This window comes from Danio rerio, chromosome 1 (genome assembly GCF_052040795.2).
Source record: "Danio rerio strain M-AB ecotype USA chromosome 1, GRCz13ab, whole genome shotgun sequence".
Taxonomy (NCBI): Eukaryota; Metazoa; Chordata; class Actinopteri; order Cypriniformes; family Danionidae; genus Danio; species Danio rerio.
Genome location: NC_141021.1, coordinates 50828497 through 50848739, shown reverse-complemented (window position 1 = coordinate 50848739; position 20243 = coordinate 50828497). Strand labels below are relative to the sequence as shown.

General features: G+C 30.4%; 1 protein-coding gene across 2 annotated transcripts in view; it reads right to left on the bottom strand.

Annotated features, from left to right (window-relative positions):
- Nucleotides 1-20243, bottom strand: part of sorcs3a (sortilin related VPS10 domain containing receptor 3a) — a 415901-nt gene that overhangs the window by 117175 nt on the left and 278483 nt on the right. For both annotated transcript variants that reach the window (XR_015476924.1, XM_087237654.1), the window contains exon 5: nucleotides 5672-5745. Coding sequence is in view for 1 of the 2 variants with exons in the window: in XM_087237654.1 (XP_087093780.1) it covers nucleotides 5672-5745 (74 nt within the window). In the remaining variant the exon portion in view is untranslated. The remainder of the gene's footprint in view (nucleotides 1-5671; nucleotides 5746-20243) is intronic.

Here is a 20243-nt window from a genome sequence, read left to right as displayed (position 1 = left end):
GCTTCTTCTTCTTCTTCTTCTTCTTCTTCTTCTTCTTCTTCTTCTTCTTCTTCTTCTTCTTCTTCTTCTTATTATTATTATTATTATTATTTTTAAAATCAGGAAGATTTTACACAATAATATAATATAATATAATATAATATAATATAATATAATAAAATATAATATAATATAATATAATATAATATAATATAATATAATATAATATAATATAATATAATATCAATTTCTTCATAGAACAGTTCTTAGCTTAATTTGAAACTTTTTCAAGAATCAATATGAATTATCACAGATAACAGATAAACTGACACAATAACTTATAATACTTACATGTATGAAAGAAATGCTTTACAAACACAATATATATATATATATATATATATATATATATATATATATATATATATATATATATATATATATGATAAAAATGTGTCCAGTATTTATACTGATTAATTGTAATCATGACAATGAGATTTTATAACCCAGGCTTATTCTGAAAACGTACCGTTGTATGACTTTCTGGAGAGAGGCATACATACCAGGAGCTACGTTTTTTGCAGTTTCTGTTATCGCAAATCCACTGAGGCTGCTGTGTATGCCTTCTTAGATCTCAAATTTCCCTGGCATGTGCCATTCATGCATTCATGACCCACAATCCTCCTTCCCTAAACCCAACCAATAGTGTTTTTAAAAGTACCGATTGACTCGCCCACCCACTTCCCTAAACCCAACTGACAGTTTTAAAAAGCAAACACCTAATTTTTACCATGTTTGCAGATTTTACCACATTCTCACCCTGTTATTTACTTGTTTATTTTAATATTTGGCTTTTGTTTTAGTTTTACCCGTTTTCTGGAACTGTTCTTTGCCAGACTCAAACCCTGTCGTCGTGGTAAACTCCTCTCTGCATCTTAAGTCCACTGACATTCAAGGTGAGCTAACCAGAACAACAGGTAACAGTGGCTAAGCCGTCCATATGGAGGTAAGCGGTCAAAGTAATGCCTTCATACTGCTTCATACTGACGAAATGCAGCCATACTGTACGTAGCTTGGGCTACATAATTCGTGATCTCCAGAAATGTATATAGGGCTATGTTTTCAGAATGAGCCTATGTTGAGATTTTTAACAACAAAAATAGTGTCATGTTATTTTATCATAAGTACTTCCTTTTAAATTCAGTGAAGCAATTATAGTATAGATTAAATTATGTAGTTTAATGTCTTTATTAGTTAATTATCATGAAAATGTAAAAGTACTATTACAAAAGTTTTATTTTAAAATATTTTTACTGCCGTTTTCATCTGAACCGGGTGTACATCACGGTAAACAAATTATTTTACACTTTATTGATCAAATAACCATAAACAGTATGGTAACTTTGTTAACACTGATTAGTAGACTTAAATGTAAACTTAGCAGTGGCCTAATCAAAGTCCTAACCTGATTTTAACTGAGATTCTAAGGCAGTGGTTCCCAACCTGGGGTCCGCGCCCCCCTAAGGGGGGCGCCAGAGTTCACAGGGGGGGCGCGGGAGAGGATAAGTATTGAGGTAGAAAAAGGCATAAAAATGGTCCACTATTATAAAGGGCTTTGCAATTAATCGAAAATCCGATTTAGATTTCGGTTTCAAACGATTATAAAAAAGCATTAATCGAGATAAATGATTATTGCATCATATTTCGCCACAGTTGTACACGTGTTGCTCTTAAAAGCGCGAAAGAGCTTATGTGTGTGTGCAGCACGATCACGCAGTCAGAAGCATGTGGCCGGTCAGCATTCACTCTCATTCACACACTGAGACGAGCAGAGGAGCGCAGACATCTAAAGTCATCTTAACGTGAACGCTTTAATGGTCAAATAGGTGTCAAAACGCGGTGTTTAGTGATTATTTACATTAACCCTCATTTGTGTAATAAACAAACGAGTTGAGGATCAAAAGACGTGAAAGAGAAACCATTAAAGATACAGCGCGCTATAATCCTTCTGCCGCCTGTTTTTATCATTATTAAACAAACATAACGAGAAAACCCTCGCTGCTCTTGACTGAAGGAATGCTGAAGCTAAAGTGTTTTTCTTACAGTGAAGATGCTTAAAGCACAGTTTGCTTCATATTTTTATTTTATTCTATTGTATTTATTTCTCCTTCCTTTGCAGGGTGGAAAATAACGTATGTATACAGTTGAAGTCAGAATTATTAGCCCTTTTATATATAAGCAAACCTTTTCCTGCCCAATTTCTGTTTCATATAAAGAATATTTTATTAACTTATTTCTGAACATAATAGTTTTGATATCTCATTTCTAATTACTGATTTCTTTTTGTCTTTGCTATAATGACAGCACATAATATTTTACTAGATATTTTTCAAAATACAAGCATTCAGATTAAAGTGCAGTTCAAAGGCTTAATTAGAGTAATTAGGCAAGTCTTTGTATGACAGTAGTTTATTCTGCAGACAATCAAAAATATATATTGCTTAAGGGGGCTAATAATATTGACCTTAAATTGGTTTCAAAATATTTAAACCTGTCTTTATTCTAGCTAAAATAAAACAAATAGAAGAAAAAATATTATAGGAAATTCTGTTAAAATTCCTTGCTCTGTTAAACATAATTTGGGAAATATTTATAAAAAAAAAAAAAAAATCTCAGGAGCGCTAATAATTTTGACTTTAACTGGCAATGGTTTTGAATAATCGTGATTACAATTATGACCAAAATAATCGTGATTATGATTTTTCCCAAAATCGAGCAGCCCAAAAAATAAAAAATAATCTAAACACATGCTTAAAATTCCAACATAATAGTGAAAATAATTAAAATAAATAAATTTAAATTTTGCTCACTCGGGCAATCTGCTTGTCAACGTGTCGTAAAGGCAAAATCAAAACAAAAATGGCAGACAAACGTAAATGCAGTGATTCTTCAGAGGCGAAGAAAAAGATTAGACAGTATGACAAAGCCTACCTAAATTTTGGTTTTATTGAAGGCCAAGACAAGTTAAAACTGATTAATTAATATTTTCTATACATATTACTATATATTAATATTACACAAACACACACACACACACACACACACATATATATATATATATATATATATATATATATATATATATATATATATATATATATATATATATATATATATATATATATATACACACAGTACATATGTGTGTGCGTGCGTGCGTGTGTATTTATATGGTGGGGGGGCTCCAGTGTTTGTATATGTTTATAGGGGGGGCCCCAAAGAAAAAGGTTGGGAACCACTGTTCTAAGGCATACTCTACAGTTCATGCTTGAAAACCCTGTAATGTGACTGAATTACAACAATTCTGCAAAAAAGAGCAGGTCAAAGTTCCTTCACAGCAATGTGACTGACTCAAGTTATCGAAAACAATTGATTGCAGTTGTTGTTGCAAAGAATGACCCGAGCAGTTATTAGGTTTAAGGGGTAAACAATATTTCAAACAGGGCTATGCAGTTCTGTGTTTTGTTTTCACTTAATATTAAAAACCGTCATTTCAAACCTGCATGATGTGTTTACTTGTGCTATCTCCAACTAACATTTAAATCAGTTTAATAATCTGAAACGTGTCACAAACATGCCAAAAAAAAAAAAAAAAAAGAAATCAGTAAGGGGGCAAACATTTTTTCACACTACAGTATACCCCCCAGTCACACTGCATAGTTTTTCTAATGAGTATATTCAATGAGTTCCCAAACACAGGTTAAAAGTACTATATTTTAATGTGTAAAGCTTTTTTTTTAAACTAAGCACACCTTTGAAAGTCTCGCTGCAGTGTGGAGTACAATCAGCTTCTATCTTTTGCTCTACTCAGCCTTCGTTATGCCTTTATTTTCTTTCCAGCACTGTGCAATGCTTCTCTCTCTATCTCTCTCTTTCTGTTATTGTCTCCACACTGAATGGAGAGCAGCTGTGCAACAAAGTTCTAGGCAGATTTCATCTCACGTACTCATGCACAACAACCTGGGCTTTTTTTTTTTTTTTTTTGCTATGCATAAAAGAGCGAGCACGAAAAGGACAGCATTTCCTACCGCATCCATCTTCTCAATTGCTCAAACTCTTTACACTTTTCATGAACACATCAATGTCAACCAGCACTCTACTAAACTCTGCTGGTTTACTTGTAAAATTGTTAGTATGGAGATGTGACGGTGAGAATATGCAAATCTTTTGGTACTGATTTAAATGATCACATAGCTAAATATGAATTAACATAACTTAGCATAGTCCGAAATACACCATTACAAAAGAACATGCTCTCTCAATTATCACTAATTCTTTCTTAGGAATTTTTTCAAAGATACATTTTCGCAAATTGTGAATTATGAATTGTTCACACACAAAACAGGGATCTACTTTGATTGGCTAGTCACATTTCGATGCAGAGATCTCTGTCCAGGATTTTTTTTTTTTTAATCTTCAATTATTTTCATATTTCATATTGGCTCATTTTATTTTATTTTTTACTATATTCTAAAAAAGTTACATTATTGTTGTTATTTAGGCCCAAAAGAAAAACAAAAAACAACAACGATGAATTCAGTCTTTAACAAAGACTGAATGCAGATTCAGAAATGGTAAAACGATGTGCCTGAAATTATGTCTACAAAAAATGTAAAGTAAATAAGTTATTATTATAATTACTATAATTATTATTTTATAAAATATTTGTATTTAGTAATAATTATGATGAAAAGTTTTATAATAATAATAATAATAATAATAATAATGATGATGATAATAATAATAATAATAATAATGATAATAATGATAACAGCAATAATAAAAAAATAAAAAATAAAAAATAAATAAATAATAATAATAATAATAAGTGCTATAGTAATAACATAATAATGATAATAATACTACTACTAATAGTTATTTTTTATTTTAATGCTGTTGCTGTTGCTGTTGTTAAATATATGTATTTAATAACAATTATGCTGAAAATGTTATAAATAATGACAATTGTTATTATAATTATAAATAATAACAATAATATTAATAATAATAATAATAATAATAATAATAAAAATAACAATAATAATAATAATAATAATAATAATAGCAATAATAATAATAACAATAATAATAATAATAATAGTTTCGTTCAGCACTGAGTAATAATATCACGAGTGAGTAGAAAAACTGAAAATAATCTAATATTTCTCAAGCACTCTTTTTAAATTTACAGTGAAACACATTTTGTTATATTCACTTATTTTATTTTGTCTCTTTTTTTTTCTTTTGTTATTTTATTTCATCCACAAAAACATTGTGACATTTTAACAAAGTGGCGTTTGGCTGTTCACTTTTAAATCTACACAATACACAAATACATGACATGAATCTCTCTTCATGAAGGACCTGCGGATGGCAGATTAACATGCAACATCATCTTCAAGACGTTGTGAAATTAATTATAATAGAAATGTGGAAAACATGACAAGATGATTGACAGATCACGTAACTAAGCAACAAATTAATCCCTGTATGTAAAAGTAGTTTGTTCCAAAGCTTGCCTATACTCTCCCGCTCAAATGTAAGTACTTTTTCTTCACACAAAAAAAAGAGTACATACTTTTAGAGCATATAATAATGGATTGGGAGGTGTGATTGTGACTGGATCACCTACCAGTAGAAGCGGTTGGGAGTCACTCGCTCATGAACCAGCTGCCACTTTCGGCCAAAGTCAAATGAACTGTAAAGCTGAAAGAAAAGAAGAAGAAGAAGAAGAAGAAGAAGAAGAAGAAGAAGAAGAAGAAGAAGAAGAAGAAGAAGAACAAGAAGAAGAAGAAGAAGAAGAAAAGGAAAAGGAAAAAGAAGAAGAAAAAGAAAAAGAAGAAGTCATTAAAAAAATTGAACAGTCATTCAAATCTGCAATCCATGTAACCATTCTTCTAAATGCAGCTACAAGCCTTTCTTCATAAAATAACTTGCTCAGCATTGTGAGCTGTGTTTGACTGTAGTTGAGTCGTTGTGTGCTTTCCAAAGACTGGAGAGGGAGATAAAAAGAGCAAAGTTCTTAAATCAGCTGTCATGGGTTAGGGAGATCACTGGTGTGTTGGTATTAAATGGTAACTGAAGGCGCAATCATATGCATACATACGGATATAACAGAGTGTGTGTGTACATATACTATTATGCTATTATATATACTTCTCATGAACATGGTTAAAGACACATTGACGCTATTAGTAACTCGCATTGGCAAAGCAACAAGCGACTGTTCATTTCAATGGAGAGTGAGCAACTTCTGGCAACCTCCTTCAATAAGAGCGACAGTGACCGATGGTGACCAGATGGGCTTGTCGAGCAACGCGACAAAGTTGGGAATCCTTCAACTTTATGCAAACAATAGGAGCACCAGTAAAACTCACACTCAGAGGCTGGTTGTATCCTCCATGCTTTAGACCTTCACACACTTGCGTTTGCAACAGGTTGCCACCCAGAGTGACAGCTACAAAGTCATTGCTAGTGTGAATGAGGCATAAGGGGAGTAAAATCATTTACAATGCCTTTTCACTTGACATTTCAGGATGGAAAAAAGTCGTAAATGGAAAATATATCACAACTTTGAGAAACTTTCATGAGTTTACTTGAAGGCAACTTATTTATAAGTGTTTTGGAAAGAAATGTAAATTTTATGTTGCATTTCTTTATCAACAAAACACACACGCACAAGCATATATATATATATATATATATATATATATATATATATATATATATATATATATATATATATATATATATATATATATATATATATATATATACATTTAAAGCATAATTTGTTTGTAATTTTGAGCTAAAGCTTGATAATACAATATTAAATCACAAATAAAATCTGAATTGTTATGTTTTAGAATCAACTGTCAGAACAGGAACAAATAGGAACATGAGGGTAATCCAAAGAGCATTGTTATAAACAGGCAGACGGCCAGAACAGGCGGCGAATTAGCCACTAAACTGACAAAACGTAAAATACTTACATTTTCTTGTGAGATCAGGTTGAAATGGCTCATCTTGAGTTCATTATTTGTTTGTTTTTATATATATATACACATTTTGGAATAGCAGCATGTAATTGTAATCACCCGAAGGAAATGAACGAACCCTAATTAAAATTAACAAAGATGAGCAAATACCATAATAAATGTATTACTAATTGTTTGTTCATGTTATTAAATATATAAAGTAACATTAATGGACCCTTATTTTATAGTGTTATAATTTTAGTTAACTTTAATAGCCCAATCTTGGCTCCTCTATGTGGTATATGTGCATGTGTGTGTGTAATATCTATTCTGTAGCCTCAAAATAAGTTCAGAGCCCAGATCAGACTAATAATATTTCGAGCACATTACTATCGCTTAGACTCCAGGACGTGACAGACAGCGGGCTCGCAAACTAGAGAAGAAGAACTGGCAGAAGTTAAAAGCGCCATCATTTGAGGTTCAGCAGTCACCTGGAGCCAGCAGAGCGTGAAGCACAACACACATTAAAACGTGGCGAAATGGAATTATTTGGACTTGGAAGCTGCGAGATGCCGAATCTCAAGGGAATCCTAATGGACGGGATGAGTCGGCTCCGCTCCGCGGGGATTTCATTTGGACGTTTCTGCTCCACTATGTCTCAATCCACAGGAAACAACATGCTACGCCGTCAGTCTCCAGAGCTTTCAGGACAGTCTTTTTTTCTCAAACTTTGGAACCCCTGGTAGATGGTCTCAAAAAGCCATGCAAGTTACAAACTTTTTGTATGCTGTGAGCAAAAATCTGCACCGCTAGCGATAATGTGGTCTCACATTGGTTTCCCATTCATTTCCTCCATAAACATTTTGATTACAGCATTAAACCAAAATATTCAGTTCTAACAAAATTTGAATAATAAAAAAAATTATGTGCTACGCCCTGGGAAGACTAAAAATATTTACAAAAAGAATAACAGCCTATCAGTGCCGGGTATAAGTTGCTTAAAAAAAGCCAATGCATTACTTCATCATTTAAATGTTACTTAAATGCATTTTATAATTACTTTATCTGATAAGTAACTATTCAGTATTAAGTAATTCAATTACTTCTCAATCATAAAAATTCACATAAATCCTGAGGCATATACAATAGCAAACTCTGCACGCCCAGCAATCATGTGGACTTACATTGGTTTCCCATTCATTTCCTCTATAAATATTCTGCATATAGCATGTAGCACGTTACACCCAGGGAAAAAATAAAAATGTTCACAAGTAGAATAATAGCCTACCAGTGTTAAGTAAATTATTCAAAAACGCTGTTTATTACTAATTACATAATTTAAATGGTATTTAAATACATTTCGCAACTACTTAGTTATTCAATATTTCAATTTCTTGACTCAGCACTAAAAATCCACATTGAAAATTCTGACGCATAGACAATAGCAAAATCTGCTAGTAATAATGCGGACTATCTTTATTTTCCCATACATTTCTCCATAAATATTCCGAATACAGTATTTTTAAAACAAAAAAAAAAAATATGTGGTGTTTCGCACAGGGAAAACTAAAGAAGAATGTTCATAAAAAGAATATCTGATCTGATAACTTGGCAAATATTTAAAAAAGAAAAAAAAATCAATTCAAAGGAGGGCTTATATATATATATATATATATATATATATATATATAGCTCAAAATTATTAGCCCCTTTAAACTATATATATATATATATATATATATATATATATATATATATATATATATATATATATATATATATATATATATATTGATAGTCTACAGAACAAACCTTTGTTGGACAATAACTTGCCTAATTACCCTATCCTGCCTAGTTAACCCAATTAACCTAGTTAAGCCTTTAAATGTCACTTTAAGCTGTATAGAGGTGTCTTGAAAAATATCTAGTCAAATGTTATTTACTATCATTATGGCAAAGATAAAATAAATAATTAGAAATGAGTCATTAAAACTATGTTGTTAGGATTGCTGAAAAAATCTCTCCGTTAAGCAGAAATTGGGGCTAATAATTCTGACTTCAACTGTATTATATATATATATATATATATATATATATATATATATATATATATATATATATATATATATATATATATATATATATATATATATATATATATATATATATAAAACCATAACTTTTTTCTGTATTCTGAAGCATACATTCCACCTCTGAAAACAGACAAAACTCGAAACATCAAGTGGGTTGTAAAGAAGTCGTGCTTAATTTCAGAAACATTGATGTAGTTGTTCAAATCTTCAATCGAACAGACACAAGTCAAAAACCATCAGAAGATCTCATTGTACGTCCTGACAAGTCAGTGAACATTACATTAGCACAGAACAAAGAGTTTCATCACAAGCTGTTTACTGACAGGAGCTGCGAGCATCATACAAACACTCGATAACAGGACTGATGCGTTTGATGTGATCTGAAAGGACCACGTCGGAGAAGATTGAAGCCCATCACTGAAGCTCCAGTCTAGGTTGGATATATACAGGGTAATGATAAGAGAGATAAATTATTAAGAGTAGATAAGACAATTCACTTCATTTCAGCGATATAATATTACTGGTAAAGTAATTCTTCAGCCTTTATATATTTGGCTTATTGTGTTGTAGAAATGGCTACAGGAGCCGATGCCTTGTTGTGTTTTAAGGTTTAATTTAATTTAATTTAATTTAATTTAATTTAATTTAATTTAATTTAATTTAATTTAATTTAATTTAATTTAATTTAATTTAATTTAATTTTTAATTTTTAATTTAATTTAATTCAATTCAATTTAAATATTTTAGTTTTTGCAATTTCTAAGATAGAATAAAAATTATCTTTTCATATTTAATTTTATTTTATTTTTCCATCAATTTCCAAGCTAGGACAAAAATTATCTTTTCAATATATTTAACTTATTAAATTATTTAATTTAAAACAATTTAATTTATTTTTTTCCATCAATTTCCAAGCTAGAATAAAAATATATTTTTAATTTAATTTAATTTAATTTAATTTCTTTTTTTGCAATTTCTTGCAATTTCCAATGTAGAATAAAAATATATCTTTTTATATTTTATTTTATTTATATTTATATTTTTATATAGATTATTTTATTTAATATTTTTAATATATTTAACTTAATTTAAATTATTTATTTTTTGCATTTTCTTGCAATTTCCAATGTAGAATAAAAATAATATATTCATATTTTTATTTTATAATTTTTTTTTATTTTTCATCTTTGCAAAAATAATCTGTTAAGAATTGACCTGTAGATAAATAAATATAAATGCTGGAATTTTTGGAATAAATAGCAAAATTGCTAAATTCTTATTAAAAAAAGTGAAAAAACAAAAAATAAAAAAAATGAATGAATAAATAAATAAAAAAAATAAATAAATAAATAAAAAATAAATAAATAAATAGTCAAACATAGAAATGTAACTATGCCATATAACAATACAATTTAATTATAAGTGTCTTGCAATAATTTATAAATATACCACACTTATGAGTACTCCACATTAGTGATTTACTTTAAAAATGTAAGAATGGTTATTGAAAATACTGCAGCTTTAATTATTAACAACAACAACATCATCAACAACAACAACAACAACATCATCAACAACAACAACAACAACAACAACAACAACAACAACAACAACAACAACAACAACAATAATAATAATAATAATAATAATAATAATAATAATAATAATAATAATAATAAATATTTATGTATTGTTACAACAGAGAAAATGGTCTGCATTTCAATCCTGACAAAAGATTGAGAACATCTTAAATCATATATAAATAAAAACTGCGGCACCAAAAAATAACACTAGTCACTTCAATGAGTTGAAGTGAGTGGGAAGTTGAAGCACAGAATGCATACTCAGATCTCACGACCTAAAGAGTCATATTTCCCCTTACATTTCCAGAAGCGTTACACTGAACATACTGTCAAAGAAGACTCTGAACATCCTACCAGCCGGCTTCATGACATATGAGTGCCAGCATGACCCCTACAAGTTGCTAAACACATGGCCTAATTTCCACTGCTCTAATTGTGTTTCTGCATGCCCAGCCGCACAATTAATGGCAAAGCCCGGCGCGTTCCTATTACACTGATTGATGCCACTGTTGATCGGCCCCCTGCCGGGAATACATCGCTGTTATTCTAGTCCTACAGCGAGAAGCCAGCGACCCAGTCAAGCTCTGGCCTATTTGAACAAAGATTCTTTATGATTATTGATGGCTAATGGAGACAGAGTAGAAGATAGAGAAACTAATGTTCTTGTGGAAAACAAAATGTAGATTAACAGTAACTTTTAGAGACTTTTCAAAGACGACTATGCACAACTGTCTGTGTGGTAACACACATTATTGTGGTAACAGACATTATTTTGTTTAGATTTCATAAGAAGACAAAGAGAAAGTGAAATGTATTTGATATCTATTTAAAAGTATATGCAAGTCAATGTAGAGTGTAACTAAAACAGTTATTAATAAATATTAAAATAATTATATTTACTAATTAATTTATTTATTTTTTTATCTATTTAGCCAATCTCTGGGTCTGGTAAGACATTTTTATACGATCCTACTGCACTCATATCAGAACCAGCGTCCTGAGGTAAGAGGAGAGAGGTTTACCTGCACTGCACTTCACTAGTTGGCTTTTGCTACACTCACTGCCCTAAATCTCACTTCCTTCCGGGTCACGACACCAATGTAACCCCGCCGATCCTATACCACCCAACGTGCTCCGAGCTGGGATCGAACCGTCGACTTTCCACATGAAAGGGGGTTACTCTACCCAGGGAGTGTGAAGACTTTTTGTTTACCTGCAAAGCACTTCACTAACTGGCCTTTGCTACATTAGCTTAGCATAAATCATCAAATCAGATTAGACCATTAGCATCTTGCTCAAAAATTACCAAAGAGTTTCGATAATTTTCCTATTTTATTTTATTTTATTCTATTTTATTTAACCTGCAATTTCCAAGGTAGGATAAAAATAATCTTTTCAGTATATTTAATTTAGTTCGACTTAACTTAAAATTGAATTGTATAGAATTTTATGTAGTTTTATTTTATTTTATTATTTTAATTTATTTTTGTATTATTATTTTTTATTGTATCTTATTTAATTTTATTTCCCCTTCAATTTCCAAAGTAGGATAAAATAATCTTTTTTTTGTTTTTTTGTTTTTTTGTTTTTTTGCAATTTCGTGCAATTTTCAAGGTAGAATAAAATAATCTTTTCATATTTTTATTTTTATTTTCTGTAACTCAATCAGTGACTCTTTCTTGTTTTGTTCTTTACTGACAGTGTGTGTTTGAATGATTCAGTAAAATAAATAATAGTCAATTATTAAAACCGTCACTTGCTGCCACCTACTGGTGTAACTGTGTAACATGCAGTTTAAAATGGTAAATCTTCCTGGAACAAGAGAATTCACACAATAAAGTTAAAGAGGAAAATTATGTTACATTTAAAAGCTATAAAATTTGTGAAAACAAGTCATTTAAAATATATATATATATATATATATATATATATATATATATATATATATATATATATATATATATATATATATATATATATATATATATATATATATATATATATATATATATTTGCTCTTTGTGAATGCATAAAGATAATATTTTGATTTTTTTTTTCCTTCTCATTGATAAATATAAAGCAGGCCCCCTTTTTCTTGTCAATTCATGACATGTTAGATCTCCTAATCCTTGCTTCAAAATTACAGGTTGTGTATGTGTGCATGTAACCTGGCATATCATATAGCTCATAGTAACATCTGTTATCTAACCTCACTACTAATGTTAGGAAAACACATGTATTTTAAACACATGTATTTTTGTGATCAAAACTGACTGGAACTACTTATGCATTAAAGCCTGCCTGAAATCCAAATGTACAATTTATTATGTTGCCTCACATTATGATTCTTAATGTGAATAATTTTTCAGTGGAAGATCATCAACTGAAAAAAAAAAGTTTGTTTTAGTAATCTTCAATGAAACTGTGACAAATTGCTTTATAGCTGGAGTGGTTCTTTCGTTGACATCATTCTAAAGGCTTCCATAGCAACTGTATATGAATACCCTCTCTAACTGTTAGGGGCTGTTCACATATCATGTCTTTTGTGTGTGCAAGTTATTTCTGCTGGTGGCGCACGGCTTGCGTGAGCATTTAGGGACACACCCAGTTGCAAACATCAGAATGCCACTAGCTGACCAATAAGCTTTATACTTTGTATGGAATATACACATTTTGGTAGGCTAATTACTTCAGAACAACACAGAACACCCAAACACTGCAGTGCTTTTTAATTTCCTCCATAAATAAAACTTGTATCAGAGCTGCAGCAATGTTTTGTTTGTCATCCTCTGAAAAAATGTTTAATGGTTGCCTAGCAATGACAGTCGACAAAAAGACGCGCTGGCCAAAGACTATAAAATACCCAAGACGTGTCACTCGTAAAGTTTTAAATGAGGAAAAGTGTAATGGTCAAAATGGAAAATGAAGCCCCGCCTATTAGCCTGTGGGCTAACCCGCTCTGATTCGTGCGGGCTAGCCCACAGGCAGCCCACACTTTTGGGCTGTCCCAAAGGGGGCCTTCACATGCCCCACAATTCATGCCAGTATCTAGGCCCAAAGTGTGTTGGGCACAATGACCCCTTATGGGCCCCAAAGTAGCTTCTGTATACCAGAGCCAAACATCATTTGCTACAGACTGATGTTACTCTGTGGGAAAAGCTTGGTCTAGATGTGAGTTTGTACGACAGTTTTTTGTGGTCAACAAATGCACTGGAATCGCTGCGAATAGTTGCTTCACAGACATAAGAAATATCTCCTCATAAAGCTTACAATCTGCGCTTTTAAATGAACCAACTAAATGAACCAACTTAAATGAAAACGAAAGTTTTTTGGTTGTGTTCTCTGTAAGAAAATGAACATGAGGTACAGTCCGTCCAGTCAAATGCACATCAGATGACAGCAACTACTCAAACAACCACAAGCTTGTAAACAAAGAGTTGCAGTTGTTTCTGGAGGAGATTCGCCATCAAAACCATGTTGTGAATTACTATAGACGACCAGCGCGATCTGACAAAACATTATTCAGAGGTTGATCATGTGTAGAGCAGCCATAAATAAGGTTGGTGTCGTGATCTCGTTCCTTTCGAGTGCGCATACTCATAGTTTGGGCTACCTAAAAATATGCTGATTTTGTTTGATTCTGACATTTAGAAATGAAACTTATGAGATGGTTGTTGTTTCATTTTACTGGTGATTCCAAATATGTAATGTAATCAAAAGCTTGGCAAACAGTTTTGGAGAATTTTATGTTTCCCCATTCAAACAGATTACCCGATTATACTGCCCAAGAGGCGTTTCAAAGATGGGTGTCGAGTGAAATGACTTGTCTTAAAGGGACTTTGTTTAGATGCGATATGTGAATGACCCTTAAGTTTTCTATGACAAAATGATGTGCAAAAGAAAGCCACATCCCCTATTCAATATTCTGTGTCAGTCAGAAGTATATTAACATACTGGAATAAAAGTCTCAGCAACTACCGGTTCACAGAGATCTCAAAATATCTAATTGCACACCTTCCAGCCAATCGCCAATCAGAATTAAGAGGCTATGATATATATATATATATATATATATATATATATATATATATATATATATATATATATATATATATATATATATATATATATATATATATATATATATATATATATATATATATATATATCCCTTGTCAGTGTAAGAGCCTATGGACCACTGGGTCCCTCATAAGCGTGGACGTTGACATATTGTGCCGCTGGGTGAGCTCAACCTGTAGTCATTCATCAGCCGGATGACATGCTCAATTTTAAAAGCTCGGAGCTGTCACAAAGTCGGCTTCATAGCTTCCCACTTACATCAATAAATCACTAGCTGCAGCAAGGACCCGCCGCTGACAGTCGCTGGCTGCCAACAGGGAGACTCTGGGGCCTTCTAATAGGAGGTGAGGGGAACAGGGAGAGGAGAGCTGATTTTAATAATGTACTTATAATGAAAAAGAAAATCTATAGCACGTATTTGCATAACGCCCCGAACACTTGGATCATTTCCATTAAATTGTGATGGAGAGAGCTGGGAGTATACGGTGTGGAGGAGGAGGCTTAGGATGGAGCGCAGCAGAAAAAGACAGGAAATAGGAAACGCCGTTTAATATTGAGGAATATAAAAAGCAATTCATGTGGGAATTTTTCAGACACGTTAAACGAGTGGTCCCGGTTTGAAGGAATAATATTAGACAAAATGTACCCACATCACCAAAGGTTTTGCTTCAGTTAGGAAACAAATAAACAATAAAATCTTACTAGTGAAGACCTTGATTACAGTTAGCATCTATGGCACGGCATCTTAACATTTAGTCTATTTATATTATTTTAATTCATTATTATTATTATTATTATTATTATTATTATTATTATTATTATTATTATTATTATTATTATTATTATTATTATTATTATTTATAGTTTTTGTTGTTATATATATGTATATTATTTACTATACTAGCATTTTTTGAGGTAATGGCTATGCTATGCTATTTGCTGGCCATTAGATATTGCTATTCAGATATTAGTATGCATTCATTATGTACTATTTATTTATTTATTCATTTATTTCAGAGGTACCTTTACATTAATTAATTTAGCAGACACTTTTATCTAAAGCAATTTAGAAAGGTGAGAATAATAGAAAAACTTTAAATCACCAGAAAAGCAACAACATTGAGTAGTGACAAGTCTTGGTTAGCCTAGGATTGTGAATTTTATTTTAAAATAAAAAGCAAAGAAACAAACAGCAAGAATAAAAAGTCAAAGATAATAAGCGAATAAAAAGTACTGTTGTTGGAGGATTAGTTGTTGATAAAACTGATGCGTCTTCAGTTGTTTCCTAAAATATTTTCTTAATTCTTAAAAAAGATTTACTAGTACACATTTACATTGGTTAGATACTAGATATGATTAATTAAATACTAATATGCATATAGCACTAATTATTAGATACTAATACTTGTTTAGATGCATCATTATTTTACAAATAATTTTTATTTTATTTTATTTAAATTTTTATTTATTTTATTTTATTTTATTTTTTTTTATGCTTAATAATTTGATCTATTGGCATTCTGACTATAACATAAAACTAGTAACAATTGTTACCAATTAAAAACTAGTACTAGCATTAATACTACTATCTATTAAACAAGTTCAAGTTTTTAATAAGAAATAAACAACAGTTACAAACTAATGAATATGGACCATCATCTAATGAATGAGCACTAGTGTTATTTAAGAACTAGTATCTAATGAATAAGTAATATTTTAAAAAAGGTACCAGAGTGCAAATCATAAGCACAACCTAAATAATAAACATATTATCTAATTAATATTTTTATAAGTATATACAAACGGTTTTGCACCCTTTTTTATTTATTGATTTATTTGGCATGCTTTTTCATACTTTAATGTTTCAGGTCATAAAACAAATGTAAATATCAGTCAAAGACAACAATAGTAAACATATCACACAGTTTATTATTATCAAAATAAAAAAATAAAAATAAAGATCCAAAACTACAAGACTTTGCAGTGGCCTAGTCAAAGCCCTAACCTGAATCCAATTGAGATGCTGTGGGGCATGACCTTACAAAGGCTATTCATGCTTGAAAACCTTTCAGTATTGCTGAATTACAATAATTCTGCAATGATGAATGGGCCATATTTCCGCCACAACACTTTAACAGACTCATTGCGTGTTATCGAAAACACTTTATTGCAGTTGTTGCTGCTAAGGATGGCCCTAAGGATGCTAGGGAAACTTTTTTTTTGTGCTTTGTGTGTGCTTTTGTATTTTAATAATTAAAACCTTCATTTCAAAACTGCATGACAGATATTTAAATTAGTTTGATCATCTGAAACATTTAAGTGTGAAAAAACATGCAAAAAGATTAGAAATCAGTAAATGGGCAAACACTTTTTCACACATCTGTACATGTAGTTGGGATATACAGGGCATATTGGTTATTTATTTGTGCTTGAAACCAGTTAAAATGTGATTGATGAATATTATCCTTTTAGTACGGTTGAGAAAGAATGAAATAAATGTTAAAACGCCAAGAGAGTTTAGTGAATTTCAGCACTAACAGCTTATTCTCCAGAAGTCAAGCGTTCAGAATCTGAGCGATCTCTACAGTGTTTAAATGATCTGTCAAGCACAAAATGTTTATGCTAGTGAGGCAGATGGCAGGATTAGCCCAATTTATGGCTCAAATTAGCGGCAGGAGGACACATTTAGCTTGCTCATGTGCAAAATTTCAAGGGACTCGCGTCGCCTGAATCCAAAAACAATAACTAGCTGGACAAAATTCAAAGATGCTGGTGATTCAGAGAAAGTCATTTATTTTTGGGAGAGAAAATGAATGAATCCAGATGTTAGAAAAATTTGACGATAAGGTCTCATTTGTTAACTAAATCAATTAACTGAAGCATTTATTAATCTTAGTTTATGTTTATTCTCTTAGTTTATGTTTATTCTCTGTATTACCAAATTGTACTTCTGGACATGGTAACATTGGGTAAAGATTGACCTGTTGTAATTCTTATGCAAATAAATGCTTGCAAACACACTTGACCAGTATTTTATGATAAGAGATAGAAGCTTTACTCACAATGCATAACAATTAATAGCAAAAAAAGGCTGAAGGAGGTTTCTTTCTTTGTATTTTATATCTTCTCTATTTATTTTAGCTAGTATGTGTTTGTTCATAGGTTACATGGATTAAATGGCTTTAATTGAAGATTTTGTTAAATTTAGTTACTATTCATTCTAACGAGAGAGAGAGAGAGAGAGAGAGAGAGAGAGAGAGAGATATGTTAATATATGTTAATATATATGTTAATATATATGTTAATAAAATAAATATTGCAAAAAAAAAAATTATTACATTAAAGCCCAAATTAAATTATAAAAACATTCTAACATGGGTGATCATTTTATATTTTAATAAATAAATGCTTAAATAAAACAAAATTAAATAAAATAAAATTACATATCAAAAATACAATAAAATAAAGTTAAATAAAACTGAATAAACATAAAAAATATATATTAAAAATAATCAAACATAAATATGGCCAAAATAAAAGAAAATAAAATAAAAATTACAATAAAATAACATTAAACAAAATTACATTTCATTTAATAGACAATAAAAATAAGAAATATTTTAACATGAGAATTTTATATTTTAATAAAAATGAATAAAACAATAAAAAATGCTCAAAATAAAACTAAATAAAATAACAAATATTCTAACACAAGAGAGATACTTTTATATTTTAATAACAACTGCCAAAATAAAATAAAATAAAATAAAATAAAATAAAATAAAATAAAATAAAATAAAATAAAATAAAATAAAATAAAATAAAATAAAATAAAATAAAATAAAATAAAATAAAATTAAATTAAATTAAATTAAATTAAATTAAATTAAATTATAATAAAAATGACCAATACAAAACAAATTAAAACAAAATAAAATTACATTAAATTAAATAAAATTGAAAATACAATAAAATAACATTAAATAAAATAAGATAAAAAATTGCATAAAAATTTAAAAGATATAATTTATATACTCTCTATAAATATTTGTGGTAGTTCTTTAATCAATTGCACGGAATGAAATTGGTTGGTTCAGAGAAACATTATTGACCTCCAACTATTTATATATAATCTGCCAGAGATCGCGAGATGTTGTATGAAGTTTGTTTTCACAAAGAAGAACATATCTAGAGTCCTCCTTCATAAACCCACCATTTAAAACTTTATCGAACACCACAAATGGTTTTGTTGAAATGCAGAGTGAAGCTTTAGGAAAGTGTAATATTGAGGTTCTAGAAGTCAAAGATAAACCCCAACCTTGAACAACGCTGATGCATGATTTGCACTTATTTCGCCATTCCACCCATGTTTCTAGATCATGATCACTGAATGCGCTTCTGGCTCGATGGGGAAATGAAGAAAGAAGAGATTAGTTCAGCCATTGCCATCGCAAAAACTCTCTCTCTGCTGGATGCCGCATGATTTACAAGGCTGTATATAAGTGCATCAGGAATTTATAGCTAACGCAATTAGCCATTATAAAAGTGAATTATGAAAATGGTCGGACACAGGAACAATAACGCTTGCTTGCTCATTTCCATAATCCCATAAGCTGCTGATTGAGACTCCTCCTTCTTCTCCTTCTCTACAGAGCAGGTCAACACTGGAGATTCTCTGGCTGTATGTAAAGGGATAGTTCCCCCCCACAAAAACTTAAATAAAATAAATACAAATATAAAAAATATATATAGTTCTTCACACTCAAGTGGTTGACGAATTTATATATTTATTTTTTAAAATTAGAAGCAGCTTGTGAACGGCCTGAAATGACATGACTGCAAAATCTTTACCTATGAATGTATTCAAAACACTGCAAGTTACATGGACTGGTTACATGATGAAATGTCATTAAAATTGCATTTATATTGATTTAAAAGCTGCATCCATGTGATTAGGAATATTTAAAATGTATTTTGTTGCACATGAAATAAAATGGAAACCAGCAGCCATTGACATCCATTGCAAAAATTAAATAAATACACGGCTCCTGAATTTCAGCATTCTTCAGTAAACTGTATCTTCTTTTTTTCCGTTCAACAGAATTAAAAACTCAAACATGTTTGAGAGTGAGAGTGAGTAAATGATGACAGGATTTTTTGTATTTTGGGTGAACTATGCCTTTAAGAGGTGTTTTTATGTATGTATATTTGCTTCTGAATTGTTTAATTAAAAAGTTAAAGGAATAGTTTGGGTTAAATAGAAATAAAATAAGTGATATGATGAAATTGCATGTTATATATATATATTTTTTTTTTTATTTTACAAGTTATTCAATGCATTAATAAAAATCAGCATTTAAAAACGAATAAAAACTAAAATGCAAACAGTTTTTATGATACATGCCTTGCTAAAATGCCTGGCACAGATCCATGTCACATTGTTTTTTATTCTTTTTTGATATAATACTTTT